The 16,137-nt window shown below is 51.6% G+C and overlaps 1 protein-coding gene across 1 annotated transcript; it reads right to left on the bottom strand.

Moving 5' to 3' along the window:
• Nucleotides 1-4,733: 4,733 nt before the first annotated feature.
• Nucleotides 4,734-14,270, bottom strand: LOC123162951 (O-glucosyltransferase rumi). The gene is made up of 2 exons (XM_044580720.1): nucleotides 13,955-14,270; nucleotides 4,734-6,231 (listed from the first exon to the last, which is right to left on the bottom strand). Exons 1-2 carry the CDS (start codon nucleotides 14,198-14,200, stop codon nucleotides 4,819-4,821), a joined length of 1,659 nt encoding a protein of 552 aa, XP_044436655.1. The 5' UTR covers nucleotides 14,201-14,270; the 3' UTR covers nucleotides 4,734-4,818.
• Between the last annotated feature and the right edge of the window lie 1,867 nt (nucleotides 14,271-16,137).

Here is a 16,137-nt window from a genome sequence, read left to right on the forward strand (position 1 = left end):
TGTGGCTCCCCCTGTAGCGGCTAGTGCGGCCTCAAGTTGGGCCTTGCACTCTTGAAGCTCCTGGGACAGGTGGGTATTCTTCTCCGTAAGATCCTGCATAACAAATGATCCTTAAATCAGTTATTCTAACTATTTTAAGTCTCGGGGGCTACTGGCATATATCACTGTCAAAATTCCTCACCCGTATGTCTTTCACATATTGCTTCGTGGCTCTGGCTAGACCATCTTGAGCAGCACGGAGGTGCGCATCTCCTGAATTAAAGGCATCTAACGCCTCCGGGGAGAAGCATGCGTCACGAAGAACTGTCTGGCGGCGCTTGTGATTCATGGCGCTCTCCACCTTAGATCGGGTGGCGGACAACCTGTCGGCGTCCTCCGTTGGAGGAGCACCCGACGTGCGCCTTGCGCTCGCCTCCCCCTCCGGACCTGGTGTTGGAGCCTGGCCAGCGGAGGCTTGATCGGCAATCTCTCCGGACACAGTCCGGCGAGCGCTCTTTCTCCTGAAAAAACCACGAGCGTTAATATGCCTTCTCCCGAAAACATGGTGGCGCGCCATACCGTTGCGGCGACGTCTCAATTCGCGTCGCACTTCTTTTCCGCCTGCTGGGCCGAGCTGCCCCTTGTTGGCCAGCCGCCGCAGGTTCAGCTTCCCGCCTCGAAGGCACCTCCTGCAGAACACCATTGGTATACGGTGGTCAGAGATAAGCATGGATGAGTAATGGTATCAGGACTCCGGTCACAGTTACCTGGGAAACCGGAGATATTCCGGGGTAGTCGGCCGTAATGGCGACCAAAGCATTGTCAATGCTAAGTTGGTGGAACACCCCATCGATCAGCCCCACCTTTATGTCTGGATCCTCTTCGGAGGCCGGATCGAGGGATCGTTCCGGATCCTCGGGCTGTGGAGCCAGGCTGTGTATGTCCTCTACGGCCTGGCGCAGTTCCTGCATCGAAATCACAAAATGAGGCACTTAACTTTGGGAATATGGATCAGATAGATAAACGTCCGCTTACCCAGCTCCGAGGGTTGTTCATGGAAAATCCATTCAATGGACTAGCACGGAGGAAGTCTTCCTTCTCCCCTTTGTACAGGCCGGACAGGATCTTCACCAGATTGGCGACCGATCCTGGCCCCTTGCGGCCATGGCGGGTGGCATCATCCTCCCCGTTGAAATCCCACATGGGGTGGCCCCTATACTGGAGCGGCTGCACCCCTCGCATAATGCATGTGGCCATGACCCCAATCATGGTCAATCCGGAATGAGCCAATAACCTTATTCGGCCCATCAGATATTGGACGTCCCTATCATTCTCCCGTCGTGGGCTCCATGGGCGCCAACTCAGGCGTTTCTTCAGAGGAGCGTTGCTGAACTCCGGGAGGCCGATCCGAACTGGGTCCGGTAGCGGGGCGTCTTCCATATAAAACCATTCCGAAGGCCAGTCTTCAGACGCCTTCTTCGGGGTTCCGGATAGATATCCGGTCCCGGCGATGCGCCATAGTTTGGCTCCGCCCACTTGATATATCGACCCCTCGTGAGAAAGGGGTACGAGGCAAAATAATCTCTTCCACAGCGCGAAGTGGGCCTCAATGCCCAAGAAAAGCTCGCAAAGGGCCACGAAGCCCGCGATGTGCAGGATGGAGGCGGGCGTAAGGTGGTGAAGCTGGAGCCCATAGAACTCTAAGAGCCCCCGGAGAAACGGATGTATGGGAAATCCGAGTCCCCTTATTAGATAAGGGACGAAGCATACCCGCTCTCCTTTGGAGGGATTGGGGACGCTCTCCTCCTGCTTTCCGCCCTTGTAGGTGGCAAGTCCGGCTCGAACCGGAACCATAAAGGCTGGGGGGGGAGAAATCCCTCGGTTTGGAGCGTCACTAGCTCACTATGCGGGACTGAGCATCTCCCCCAATCTCCTGGCTGAGGGCTAGGAGCGCGAGAGGAGGAGCCGCGTCGACTATCCATGATGGAGTGGATTTTTGTCAGAGGCGCTTCGATGAACACTCGCGGAAGGAGGATGGTGTGATTCGGATCTAGATCCTCGCCTCTCTTTATAGACAGCTTATTCACGCAGCTAGGGGGTAAAATGTAAAAATACCCTGGCTTTTTGCATTCGTACGACACGTGGAGGATGGCCATTATTGGTAGTGGAAGCCAAGAAGCGCAGCATTTATAAGAAGCCGGACACCATTCGGCAAGCACATGGAATTTGGAGGAGAACCCGCCTTGCAATGCCGAAGACAATATGCGCGCCAGACTCGTCGTCATTGAATCCTGGTTTGGGGGCTACTGAGGGAGTCCTGGACTAGGGGGTGTCTGGATAGCCGAACTATCATCATTGGCCAGACTCCAAGACTATGAAGATACAAGATTGAAGACTTTGTCCCGTGTCCGGATGGGACTTTCCTTGGCGTGGAAGGCAAGCTTGGCGATGCGGATATGTAGATCTCCTACCATTGTAACCGACTCTGTGTAACCCTAGCCCTCTCCGATGTCTATATAAACCGGAGGGTTTTAGTCCGTAGGACGAACAACAATCATACCATAGGCTAGCTTCTAGGGTTTAGCCTCCTTGATCTCATGGTAGATCCACTCTTGTACTACCCATATCATCAATATTAATCAAGCAGGAGTAGGGTTTTACCTCCATCGAGAGGGCCCGAACCTGGGTAAAAACATCGTGTCCCTTGTCTCCTGTTACCATCCGCCTAGACGCATAGTTCGGGACCCCCTACCCGAGATCCGCCGGTTTTGACACCGATAGTGTTCTTTTTCTATCAGCTCTGTTAAAGTGCTTAAGGGTCCGCCATCCTTGTTTGCAGCACTTGTATGTCCTTCTGTATGCATTTTGTTTCGGACCTGGACCCCTGTACTTCAGATCATCCTTTCTAACACCAAACCCTTTTTTCTCGCATGCCCTACGTAGAACATGTAAGCTTCTTCCTCAGTCTTGAAAGTCTTCTTCACAATCTCTATGTATTCCATACACTCATTCAGATCTGAACCAGCCATGCCTTTAATATCAATTCCTTTACCTTCCATGTGTACACCCTCTAGGTCTATGCCATCCTTGCCTGCATCCTCATTATCGTTATCATCCGTGCGCATACCATCCATTCCTTTGCCTTCGTTTCGTCTATCACCCATGTCCTTGTCATCCTTGCATGTATTCCCCAAGTTTTTGCCATAGTTGCCTTTATCATCCATGTCATTATGCTGCAAACGAAAACAGATAGTCAATGTTACGGATGGATAGCATACATAATAATTATGCAATACTCAGCTTAAATAATTGATTTAATTTTTCATATCGGATTCATGTACCAAACTCAGTCCTTCAAAAGCTGTAAGTAAGTATAAAATATTCCCTGACTAAATCCAGAAATATTTAATTGATTGTACTTGTTGTAACTGATGATCTTCTAACCAAATCCAAAGTGCACAAATCTTTCAAGTCTCCTGATAGATCAATTATCTGCAAATTCCATTCAAAATTGTGTCCTAACTGAATCCAAAATTATCACCTAACTAAATCCAAATTATCTCGTCACTAAGTCGAAAATATCTCCAAACTTCATACAAAAATAATTATCTCCTAACTAAATCCAAAATATCTAGAAACTCAATTCAAAAGCATCTCCTAACTAAATCCAAAATAACTTTCTTTGAATTCAAATCTGCTGACAAATTCTCATGGCACACAACCCTAACTAAGTGCTTTAATATGTCCTAGCTAAATCCGACTTACACTTCCTTTGAAAAAAAAATCTTGTCACAACTTTCTGAAACCATAAACCCTAACTAACTACATCAACATGTCCTAGCTAAATCCAACTTACACTCCCTTTCAATAGAAATCTCGTCACAACTTTATGAAACCATAAACCCTAAACCTCACATGACATATCCTAAACCCTAATCAAATCCGACCCCTATTGGTACTATAAGCATAAGGGACCAGCAAAGATTTGAGATGGCTAGGCACTTACAGCGAAGATCCGGCGTGAAAAAGTTGATGCACTTCGATGAGGATGATGTGGCCTCTCGGGCCGGGGAAGGTGGCGTGCACTCGGGGAAGGAGGGGAGGCTCGTCGGAAGATCTGGCGCCGCAACCCGAGCGGGGTGACTTCCGATGGAGGGGGGAGGGGGAGTAGGAGCAGGAGGAAGGAGTGACATGGCGAGTGCGATCGGCGGCGATCGAGGGCGCCGGAGGCGATCGGCGGCCATCGAGGGCGCCAAGGTTAGGGCTCGAGAGGAGGAGAGAGGACGAACCGCTCGAACCAAATTTCAAAAGAGTACGCACGATGATTGGACCTCTATAATGAAGTGTTTTATTAATGCAATTAATTTAATCGAAAAATTTCGGACGAGAATACCTCTGGACTTAATTGGGCCGATTAAAGGTATAAAAAATTTTAGGTCGAAAATACCCTTGGGCCAAAAAAGGCCCAGTTATTCTAATCCGTTAGATCGCCCATATAATACACGTGATTTGGTGTATTATGATGCACCGTAAAATTTTCCATTTATATATATACCCCCTGCACGGTCAATGAAATTATCGATGCATGCAATCCCTCTCTTCCTAACTTACAAAAAGATTAGGGACGCATGAATCCAGGAAGCGGGGGGTATAGGTTCAGGCTTCCTTTGAAAGGAAAAAAATACTTGTAGTTGCGAATGCTTTGAATCTTTTTATTTTCTAAAGTAAATACTCTAAGCTTGTCTTCATCTTTGTATATTTGCCTGTTCCATTTGGTTGATCTTGCTCTGTCACACTAAATCAATTTGTATAATCTACCATTTCTAGTAAGGTGGGCTGCTACCTCCCCTCCATTTTAACTACTTTTCTTCGCACATCCTCTTCCCTGGCAGCCATCTCCCTCTCCTCCTCTGCGGTGAACGGCGGCGGCAACGTGCACGGCTCGTATCCGGCCACATACATCTCCCTGGACTCCATCATGAACTCCCTGTCCCGGCCTTGGGCGGAGCAGGCCATGGACTCGGGGCAGAGCTCCACGGCGTTCTCCGGCACGGTGGGCTTGTACCGGAGCAGGGCAGCGTACTGGGTGAGCACGTGCAGCATGTAGTCGTAAACGTAGTCCATGCTCATCTCCTCCCTCGCGAACCCGCTGCCCTCCTTGCCCATGCGCTGGGCCAGCGCCGGATGCGCGTTCCCCCAGTCGACGGCGAACTTGACGGCGCGGCACTTGTCCCTAGGGTCGATGGGCCAGTAGTGGCGGCCGGCGACGAGCCCCCGGGAGAAGAAGTCCTCGAAGGGCGTGTCGATGGCCAGCATCGGCGAGTCGCATGCGAGAATGTACTTCTCGCTCACCGACCACGACCGCCCCTGCACGTAGATCTTGTACCTGTACCGGCACTGCTCCGCCAGGTTGGAGCCCTTGAAGCCGTTCCGGTTGGCGGCGCCCCAGTCCAGCGCGAACAGCCGCGCGTTCCAGTCTTTGCCGGCGGCGGAGTCGTTGCTGCAGCGGAAGAGGTCGCGGCGCGCGTCCGACACGTCGGGGTTGCCCTTCCAGAACGCGTACGGCTCCCTGTCCGGCCAGGGGAGCCGCGCGTTCTCCTTGGCGATCTCCTTCATGAGCGGCCCCCAGGGGCGGATGTTGACCTCCGGCCAGCCCCAGAAGGACCAGTCCGGGAAGAGGACTTCGAGCGAGGTGCCGTCCTTGCAGTAGCGGAAGAGCGGCGGCGCGGCGGAGGTGTCCGGGTAGTCGGCGGCGCGCAGCTCCGGCATGTCCTCGCAGTTGAACATGAGGTCGAGGTCCGGGACGCGGCCCGGGTAGCGGGCGAGCAGCTGCGCGATCCCCCACTCCGTGAACAGGTCCCGCGTCTGGAACACGCGGTGGTACGTCTCCACGTACGCGCGCCCGGAGACCACCGTCAGCCGGAACGCCGCGTTCGGCTGGCCGCGCTCCACCGCCTCCCTGCTGATCCCCTTCTCGCGCCACGGCGCAAGGTCCGAGTGGATGTGCCTGAAGTAGTCCGGGCACGAAGGCGGCGGCGGCACGGGCCGTTCCGGCGCCGCTGGAGATGGTGATGCCGCCGGTGGTGGCATTCCCCCGCGGGGGTGACGGCATAGTGGCGTGGACGACGATGACGTCCCGTTGCCGCAGCTGAAGGGTATGGGCACGGGCGGCGATGACCGTTGGCGGCGAGGAGGATGGCGCCAACGACGGCTGGTGCTGCCAGTGCCGGTGCCGTTGCCCCGCAGGAACGACTGGCCGATCGTTTCAGCACGCATGCACAAGAGCAGAGGGATCAGTACAGCACATTGTAGTATGATGAGAAATTTTAGGGCGGTCCCAGTTAAACAGTCTATTTCGAGTTATCGGATGGCTTGTTGTATTACTATTACCTCTTGAAACGTAAGATTATGGTAGAAAGGTAAGATATGGACAACAATCTTATAGGGTCATCATATGGACTTTTTCCTTTATTCCTTTATTTATGCAGATATAAGGAAAGAAAATATTTTGTGTCACTGAAGCATGAGAGAAGCATTGTGCTACCTACGGAAATACTTCCTCCGTTCCTAAATATAAGTCTTTGTAGGGATTCCACTAGGTGGACTACATACGAAGCAAAATGAATGAATCTACACTTAAAATGCATCTATATACATCCGTATGTGGTTCATAGTGGAATCTCTACAAAAACTTATATTTAGGAACAAATGGAGTATATCTTGCATAGTTCTAAAATTTTCTTGTTATTTTTCTACATGTCACGCTCCCTAACATTATTATTATTCTCAAGCATGAAATGCCCTCGTACTAAATATATGTGGATACTAAACAAATGTGCCATTTTTATGACACAAAACAAATTATAAAATTCATATGGGCACTGCTATGCGTAGGCCGACGAGTCTTTTTAAAAGATCGTCGCCTGGCGAGCAATCAGATCTGGCTGATTGACCGGCCAAGGGTCACCTTCCACCACTGTAACACATGTCGTGTTGTAGAAATTTTCTGCAACACAACACGGGTTAAAGTCGGGGAAATTTTTGCAACATAGCTTAAGTTGCAGACAGTTTCTGCAACAAATGTCTTATTACAACTTTTTTTTTTGCAACAGATGTCTTTCTGCAATTTAATGTTTTTGCAACAGAGGTCTAGTTCAAAAAAAATTATTAGTTTTGAATCTTAGGATCAAAATCCAAGTATTCACTTAAATATCTTCATAGAAAAAAACATCAAGGTAGAAAATAAATTTAATTTATGTGAAAAATTACCGACATAGACAATAGAATACAATATAAATTACGAAGGCAGGTGACGGACGGTGGTGTCAAGCTCAGAGACGTTCTGCTGTCTTTTGCAGTCTTGTCATGTCAGTTTTTACAAGACTTTGTACTTTGATATTTATGATATAAATTAGACATGCACTACCATGCAAAAAAAAACATCAAAACATTGATATGGGTTAACGTGTGACTAAGAGTGAAAGAAATAGAATTGTTATATGGTATATGATATGATGAATTAACTATGCATTCTATAACAATGATATGAGATCAGTGAAAAAGTCTGTATCTCTTATAAATTTGTGATAAATAGAAAAAAGAAAAAAAATGTTATTCAATATTAAGGAAGGCCTATTATATATGGAAGTCATGCGTGCATATCTGGTATCCAATGCAAAATAATTCGTCCAATACATTGGAAGGAGAATGTAAAAAAAATCCTTAAACATTCTCTTTTCACCAGTAGTTACCATGAAGAGAATTTTACGCGTCGTCAAATGTACCCTTGACAAATGGAGGGCTCACATTAAGGGGGTGTTTGTTTCCAGGGACTTTTTGGTGCAGGGACTAAAAAAAGTCCTTCTTAGAGATTTTTTAACCAATCAGGAGGGACTACTAGGGACTAAAAGTTGCTTTTTGGGACTAAATGAAGAAGACTCTCAAGGGGAGCCTTTTTTGGGACTTTTCCAACAATGCCCCTCCCTGCACCAATTGCCCCGCCGCCCCATGGTGTTGTTTGATTGTTATTTTTCTGTATATTAGGGGTAACATGGTCATTTAATAACCTCTAGGAAGAGAATAGGGACTTTTTAGTCCCTGGATATAAACAGGGAGGGACTTTTTAGGAACTAGGGACTTTTTAGTTGGGACTAAAAAAAAGTCTTAGGACTTATGAACCAAACAGGGCATAAATATTTCTCTCACCTCCTGTACCATCTTAAAAGAACTCTTGTTGTATTGATTATGAAACTCATTTGCTTAATCTAAGAGTAGCTCATATGTGACCAAATTAGCTAGCTAGGAGCACTTTGCTTTTGAGCTTGCATGCTTTTTCTAAACATGAATTCGAGTTCTGATTGAAGACATGCTCCGATTATCTTATATCTTGCAAAGTGCAGACGACTACAGTAGGTCGGCAGAACTTAGCCATCTCTTTTCGTGGGGGGCGGGTTTGGCTAGCGACCAAAACCTAGCCGCCGCCGCAAGAGAGTCATCTTTCCGGCGCCGTTTTTCGGCGGCTCTCCTCCACCGGCGACCTCTTGGTCCTCGGTCGTGAGGGGGGTCGCCGGATCCCGTGCGTGCGGATCGTTTTTGCTTTAGGTTTAGAGCCCTAATAGCCTAGGTTTTTAGATCGTCCGACGTCTTGGCTTCGACGGCGGCGACGGCGATGCTGAATAAAGAAGCTCCAGGTTCTTCTCCGGCGAGGCGATCGTCTCTTTGCTCGGTGATGGATTTGGGAACCAGTCTGTTCAAGCGGGGATATCGTGGCGGCGACGGCATCCTTGTGGTGGACTTGTGTCCTCGGGCTCCGCCGTTGCGACGACGTCTGCTTCAGCGTCGGCGCGGAGCTTGGGAGGTAGTTCGGGAGCAGATGCAGATTGTGATCTGCATCGACGACATCTGGAAGACAGAACGTGTGCTGAGTTCGTGGTTGATGGATGGCAGGTATGGTTTCCTACTTCGGCGTCTTAGTCGTTGTGGGGTCTCAGATCTGGAGTTCGATAGCGTGTCCGGGGTGTTGCCCCGGTCTGATTCGTTCAACGGCAATGGCTTCATCTTTGGTGGGCCACATTGGAGGTCCGCAAAGCTGCATATCAGTGATGGAGCCGCGTCGAGCTCGGGTGAGGAGGTGATCCGTCATTTTTTTTCTTTGGTGGCTCCTGTGGTGGTGCCGGAGGCAAGTGACGGACGTTGGTGTCTGCTATCTTTTCAGTTTTGTCATATCGGTCTTTACGTGACTTGTAATTTGATCTTTATGATATGAATGAGACACGTATTACCATGCAAAAGAAAACTGATGGACTGAAAGTCGGACTGATTAAAGAGGCAACAGTTTCCACGGGCACGCAAGAATTCTACGTGTCCTCCTGTAGTTAGCCAATGCATGATGTTACGCATGATGCACTTTTTTTTTAGAGAAAAACATGATGCACTTGGCCACTAGCTAGAATCAGAACCTCACTGGAATATCTTCTGTGAAGCAGAACTAAACACGTACGTCGTCGTCCAGTCCTTTGGTGGCGCACGTTGTGCTGCCTGGGGTCATCTTTAGGTATACACATTGGCCGTCAAGGCCTGTAGCCTGCTGTTTTTGGCACTAGGTCTTGCAAAGTGGGGTAACATGTGGGCCCAGGCCAGGATTAATGGCCGATCACTTCCGGATTGATCTAGCAGGTCATCGGTTTTAAGTGGCGGTGGTTCAAGGGAAGCTGATTTTGACCGCAGCTATGAAATTTCCTAGCACTCACAGTCGCAGATGCACCCTCCCTACGCTCGTTTTCTGATAAAGGTATATACTCATTATATGCTTGATGGAATTTTTTGCTGATTTCACCATCAATAGATCGTTTACATCGCTCTCAAGACTCTTATCACAAAGTCAAGACAATGGACCATATTTTGTGGAACTTCCATGCGTACGTGGGCTGGTACAATTGGAAGTTAGATCGCACAAAACTTAGCGAGTACTACCACCTTGATCCTTTTCTGTTTGATATTAGGCCCAGACTATCTGTGCTCCTTCATCAACTGGATAGGTGTAGCGATGGTTTGTTGCTTAAATACCGGCTTTAGTCTTATTGTAATATTACTTTGTAAGATCTTATGAGAATAATTAACAAAATGGCCGTATGCATCACCCAGATGCAGAGGCCGGGGGTCATCTTTTTTTTTTAAAAAAAACCACCTCCATCCTAAAATAAGTATCCTTGATTTAGTATAAAGTTGCACTAAATTAGCGATACTTATATTAGAACGAGGAAATCCTAGTTAGCATATTGCGAAGGAAAATTCTAGATGGGTTTCTCCATGCACGCGTGGTTAGTTCAGACAAGAAGTAGCTTAACCATGAATTGATATGTTGAAATGTTGCAAACACTCGACTCCACCTGTCAAGAGACTTACCGAAAAAGGGTTTTCCCTCGCTTTGTATTCCAAAGCACCAACACCGAATACAGATAACGCTGTGGCGAGCAGCACAACACACCAGGAAAAAAAGAAGAAGAAACAAATGCCAACCACGGCAGCATGGCAAAGCGCGGACGACCCGCCACCACGGCGCCCACCGGAAACAAATCACCACAGACCAAGGCTCCGATCCGCCGCGTACCAAGCAGCACCTCCAAGAAGGGATGCGACGCCGACGACGCTGCTGCCCGGACGAGTCCTCAGGTTTCCCCGGGCACGCGGAGGGAGGTGGGGGTGGAAACTCCCGACACCCTCCACGAAGGAATGGTGGCACCCGCAGGTGTCACCGCGTCGGGGCCGAAGCCGGCAGGGATTTCTCCCGCATACCAACCCCAACCTCCCAACCGGACGGAACCCACCCGCCAAACCGTCGCCCACCACCATGCGCCAACGCAGTAGCGCCGCCACCCACGCCGCCTCACTACGAACACCACCACGAGGCCAAGAGGACCGGAGAGAAGCTCACCATGACGGGAGCAGCAACACCGACGCCGGGCGGGAGGGAACCACCTCCACCGCCGTCGTGCGGGAGGCCCGTGCCTCCGGCACCGTCGCGGTAGCCGTCCGGACGCGGCAGCGGGGCATGCCGGGCCACCCCCGGCCCAGCCAGGCCCAAAGCGGGCCCGTTAAGCCCCGCCGGCCGCGATGCAGCAAGCCGGCGTCGTCGCCGCCGGCGCCCAGCCACTCGTCGTATCTCCCCCGCCTCCCAGAAGCCACGCCGGAGCCATCCCCGCCGCCGGCCCGCCCAGGCCCAGATGGGGCCCGAAGGGCCCAGACCTGGGCCGAGCGGACGACGCCAGATCCCGCCACCGCGTCGCCCCGCCGCCAACGGCGGCGCCGCCACCCAGCTGCTCGCCTGCATGCGCCACGGATCCCCGCCACCACGCCAGACCGCCGTCGCCTAGATGCACCCCCCCGGAGGCGCACCGCCCGCGCCGGAGAGCGACCGGGAGGGAAAGGGCCAGGAGGCCGCCGCCACCAGCAGCCCCGAGCCAAGCCGGCCGCGGGCGCCGGCGACGGCGGTGAGAAGGAAGGAGGGAGGGGGGAGCCTGGAGAGGGGAGGCCCGTCGCGCGGCCGGTCGCCCGCGGGGGGGGGGGGGGGGGGGCGACGCGGTCGCGAGAGAGGTGTTCTGCCCAAATGTCATGGAAAAACTCCTGTCAAGAGACTTAGCGATCGGATGATCTCAATGTCGGAATATAGAGTAGTAATTTGCGCGGTCACGCATGAGTTCTACTACGTGTAATTTTTATTTATTTATGTACTACGTGTCTTCTTATTCTTAGCCAGCCTGGCACGTATTACGCATGCAGATGACTTGGCTGAGACTTTAGTTTACTTGCTGCCAAGAAGAATTAGACACCTCACTGCACATGTCGTCACTTGGATCTCCTAATTAAGAATTGGACTTACGTTTGGTCCGTGTATATATTTGCCGAAGTATTTGAAAAGAAGCTCTTGCGGCTTCTCCATCCTTCTCAGCGCCAGAGCTAGAGAAGCAAGTCATGGCTCACAAAGTCAAAGCAACGGAATATTTTGTCAGTTTCCATGCCGATGGCCGGGCCGGATCTTTAATTCGTTATTCGAGATTACAATCGCATAAATTAAAATATGCAGATATATTCGCATGGTCCTGTTAACTGCAGATATCAAGTTAGCTAGAGTAAATTGCACAGAAGTACCACAATTGGGGCATTGGAAGCAAATTGGTACCAAATTTGATAATTTTTACATGTCAGTACCAAGTCTGGGGCTATACGTTACAAAAAGGTCTAAATCACGTATAAACGCGTATTGACAGTGTATCTGACCGGCGGGGCCCGCCTGTCAGCTGCCGACGTGACATTTTTTTTTGCAGAAAACCCCCCGCACCTCCTTCGTCCTCACGCGCGGCGGCGCTCGATCTGGATCGAGGGGAGGAGCCCCTCGAGCCCGAGCTCCTTCGCCTCGGTCTCGATTTGGCTTGGAACATGCAGGAGATGGACCGGTCGAGCGAGGAGAATGTGAAGATCGTCGAGATGGACAGCGGCGAGCAGCCAGCGCGGCGCGGCGGGGCGAAGGGCGGCGACAGGCAGTTCTCCTCCGTCGAGTACCACCACGGCGGCAGGTGCTCGCCGGCGCCGTCGGCCATGACGGAGCTGAGCCCGAGGGCGAGCAACTGGCACGTGGAGGACCACCTGTCCTTCGGGACGGCGCACAGCAGCCCGCACTCCCACTCCCACAACGCGACGACGGCCATGGCGGAGCCAGCGGCGTCGGACTTGCCGTTCCCGAGCTACATGAGCAACACCGAGTCGTCGAGGGCCAAGGCGCGGTCCCAGAGCGCGCCGAGGCAGCGCGTTGCCGCGGAGGCGCTGGAGCGGCAACCGAGCAGGAGGAAGGGGGCGGAGCACAGGAGCGTGCCGCGGGGCGCCAGGATGCAGCGGTCGTCGTCGCAGCAGCAGGCCGGGTCGGCGCCGCGCCAGTCGCCCTTCTTCCACCGGCCGTGGTCGTCGTCGACGTCGGTGAGGCTGGACACGTCGACGGCGTCGCTCAAGGACAGCGAGTGCGGGTCCACCACCAGCTCTGTGGTCACCGCGGCCACCACCATGTCCACCGTCTACAGCCGGACCCGCTCGCTCGTCGGATTCGAGGAGAGGAGCTCGGGCTCGAGGGGATCCTCCCCTCGATCCAGACCGGGCGCCGCCGTGCGGGGGTTTTCTGCAAAAAAATGCCACGTCGGCAGCTGACAGGCGGGCCCCGCCGGTCAGATACACTGTCAATACACGTTTATACGCGATTTAGACCTTTTTGTAACGTATAGCCCCAGACTTGGTACTGACATGTAAAAATTACCAAACTTGGTACCAATCTGCTTCCAATGCCCCAATTGTGGTATTTCTGTGCAATTTACTCAGTTAGCTAGGCAAAATAGAAAGCTACGAAGAGAGATACTGCTATGCTGACACGTAGTATTACTACTGTCATACTATCATGCGCGTGCATCCCGCGAGGGCGAGGCACTTTCCTCGATCGTGAGCTCAAAGCTATACACGTATTGCCGTCACAGGCCCACTTCGAACGACTAGTTCTGTCCCGTCGCTGATCGAGGTTGACGTTGCCTAAAATACGAATTGATTTTTCTACACAGATGGTCTGTTTTTCTGCTCCTATCTTCAAAGTCCATCGTGAAAGTATACGTTGATAGGAACCTGTGCGCGCACATTGGTCCAGCGAGCCAGTGATCTCCATGGAGAGTAGTCCACTGATTTGACTCGTAGCGGGCGATTCCGTTTGCCCGTCGCGAACGGCGTATGGAATAGTAGTACCAGGACTTGACCTTGGAACCGGTCGAAAAAATCTTCACGGATCAATGCACTCCATTAGTCCATTTAATTTGCTGTTCCATTAGCTAGGTTCACTGCGCGCGTGGTTAATTCTACTAAGATATGGCACGATTGATCGAAATTGATGAATAATCGCACGCATGCATGTGTGTGTCTGACTCGGTGGGGCGTAGGGTGTACTTACGGCGTCGAGGTCGATCCATTTGGCGCCGGCGAGCAGCGCGAGGAGCACGAGGCCGCCGATCACCAGCCCCACGGCGCCCTTCGTCGGCGACAGCAGCGAGGTCTTCCACCACGGCTTCGTCGTTGATGGCGAAGACGGCGACAAGCGTTCAACCGCAGGATCAGCAGCTTTGCCGCCGTCCTCCTGAGGCGGCACCAACGCCGCCCCCTCTTCCTCGTCGCCGGAAGAGACCAGGAAGCTCTTCATCGGCGGGCGATCAAGCTTACGTTGGCCTTGTGCTAGTGGGGTTGCGAGTTGCGACTCTGCCTCCCTCTTTTTCTCTGTGTGTCTGTGCATATATATAGGTGCACGGTTGCACCCGTCCAGCCAAAACAAATACGCCATACCAGCCATAGCAACACGGTGAGCCAGTAATCCCTGGTTTCCATTCCAAGCTTCCGTGTCCTCGTGTGGGGCCCACGCAACGTACTGCGTACGTCGACCCGAAATGAACCGTAGAATTCTGCAATTCGTCGGAAAATGAATACCACTAGCTAGATTCAGAGCACATATGCTTTTGACATTTCAGCCTCAACTTTGTCCGCTCGATCGAGATCGGTGTGGAATGTTCCCCAGATCCCACACGGCGGCATCCCCGGGTAATCTGCCCTGTCACACGATCTCCCCTCATAAAATCTGACTGGTTTTGGCATTGGCAATAGAAAAAAGGAATAATTGCTGCAGAACAACATTTTTAACAGGGTCGTATGTATGTGGCTGGGTCAACAGTCTGTCCAGCTACACGTACGTCAGGTGCCGTCTGTTTGCTTAGCCATAGTGATGGAGGTCGGCCAATACACCTACGCTTCGTGCATGCATGAATCCGTTGGAGAAATTGGTTCAGTCTTCAGAGATAGGCACGTGACATCATCGGCCATAGCAGTTTCAGATTACAGGGCTATTACGTATTTTGCTAGAGCATCTACAATCGGGCGCCTTAAACCCGCCTAATACGCCTGGTCATTGCCCAGTTGCGAAATTTCGATCGAGACAGGCGCCTCAAACGGGCCTCAAACGCCCAAGCTGATCGACACCCCTCATATATCCAGCCTAAATATGGGGCAGATATAGGACGTCCGGGCACGCCCGTCACGTCGGACTTGACAGGCCGACCCCACCGCAAATTGCACTCCACCCCCAAGACCTGCCGGATCCATTTGTTATCTCCTCTCTTATTCCTCCTCCCCGTCATGTGTCTCGCAGCTCTATCGATGCGCGCGCTCCGCAACCATTCCTAGCCTCTGCGTCGTCAGCTCCGGCAGAGGAGTCCTCACCGCGGGGGACGCCGTCGCCTGCCCGGATGCCACCACGGTACATCCGGCAACTCTCTGCCTCCACCATACGCTCGATGTGTTCGACACATTGTCAGGCCAGATTTTTGTGATTTTATTAGGGAAAAGATGGATTCCGATGTTTCGTCGGACGAGGAGTATGGACCGACGGAGCTTGATCAAATGATTCAAGATGAGTTCTTCTATTCCTCGGATTCGGACGAAGAAGTGGGCATGATCATGCTCATGAGCATGCAAGAGAAAATGGACCGGCAAGTGGAGCATATTCTCAACTTCAAGGGCTCAATCAAAGGGAGAAGAGTGATCAAGAGGGATATGGTGTCCGGAGCAAAGCTATTGCACAATGACTACTTTGCTCCCAGTCCCACTTTCCCGGATGATCCATGGTTTCTTCGCTGTTTTCGCATGCGGAAACCATCGTGTTGCGCATCATGGAGGGAGTGGAGGCACATGACGACTACTTCAAGCTCACAAGGGATTGTTGCGGACAACTCTCTTTCTCTGCCAAGCAGAAGTGCACGACTGCTCTGAGGATGCTTGCACTTGGTACTGCTACAGATGCCGTTGGTGAGATGGTCAGGATGGGGGGAGCATGTGCTTGAAGACTACTGTCAATTTTTCCCGCACCATGGTGGAGGTGTTTGGGCCTGAGTACCTTAGAGAACCAAATGAGCAGGACGCGGAGAAGTTGTTGGCTATTGGAGAGGCAAGGGGGTTTCCAGGGATGCTCGGATCAATTGATTGCATGCATTGGCAATGGAATAAATGCCCCAAAAGTTTGTGGGGAATGTATCAAGGTCACACCAGAGAGGCCACCATCATATTAGAAAGAAGTGGCATCACATGACTTAT

Source organism: Triticum aestivum, chromosome 7B (assembly GCF_018294505.1).
Source record: "Triticum aestivum cultivar Chinese Spring chromosome 7B, IWGSC CS RefSeq v2.1, whole genome shotgun sequence".
NCBI lineage: Eukaryota > Viridiplantae > Streptophyta > Magnoliopsida > Poales > Poaceae > Triticum > Triticum aestivum.

What these genes read in the sequence shown, in the direction of transcription:
- LOC123162951 (XM_044580720.1), bottom strand. Translation starts at nt 14,200, where the DNA reads ATGAAGAGCTTCCTGGTCTCTTCCGGCGACGAGGAAGAGGGGGCGGCG. An exon ending in AATGGATCGACCTCGACGCC is followed by an intron (nt 6,232 to 13,954) that starts GTAAGTACACCC and finishes ACGATCGGCCAG; the next exon opens with TCGTTCCTGCGGGGCAACGG.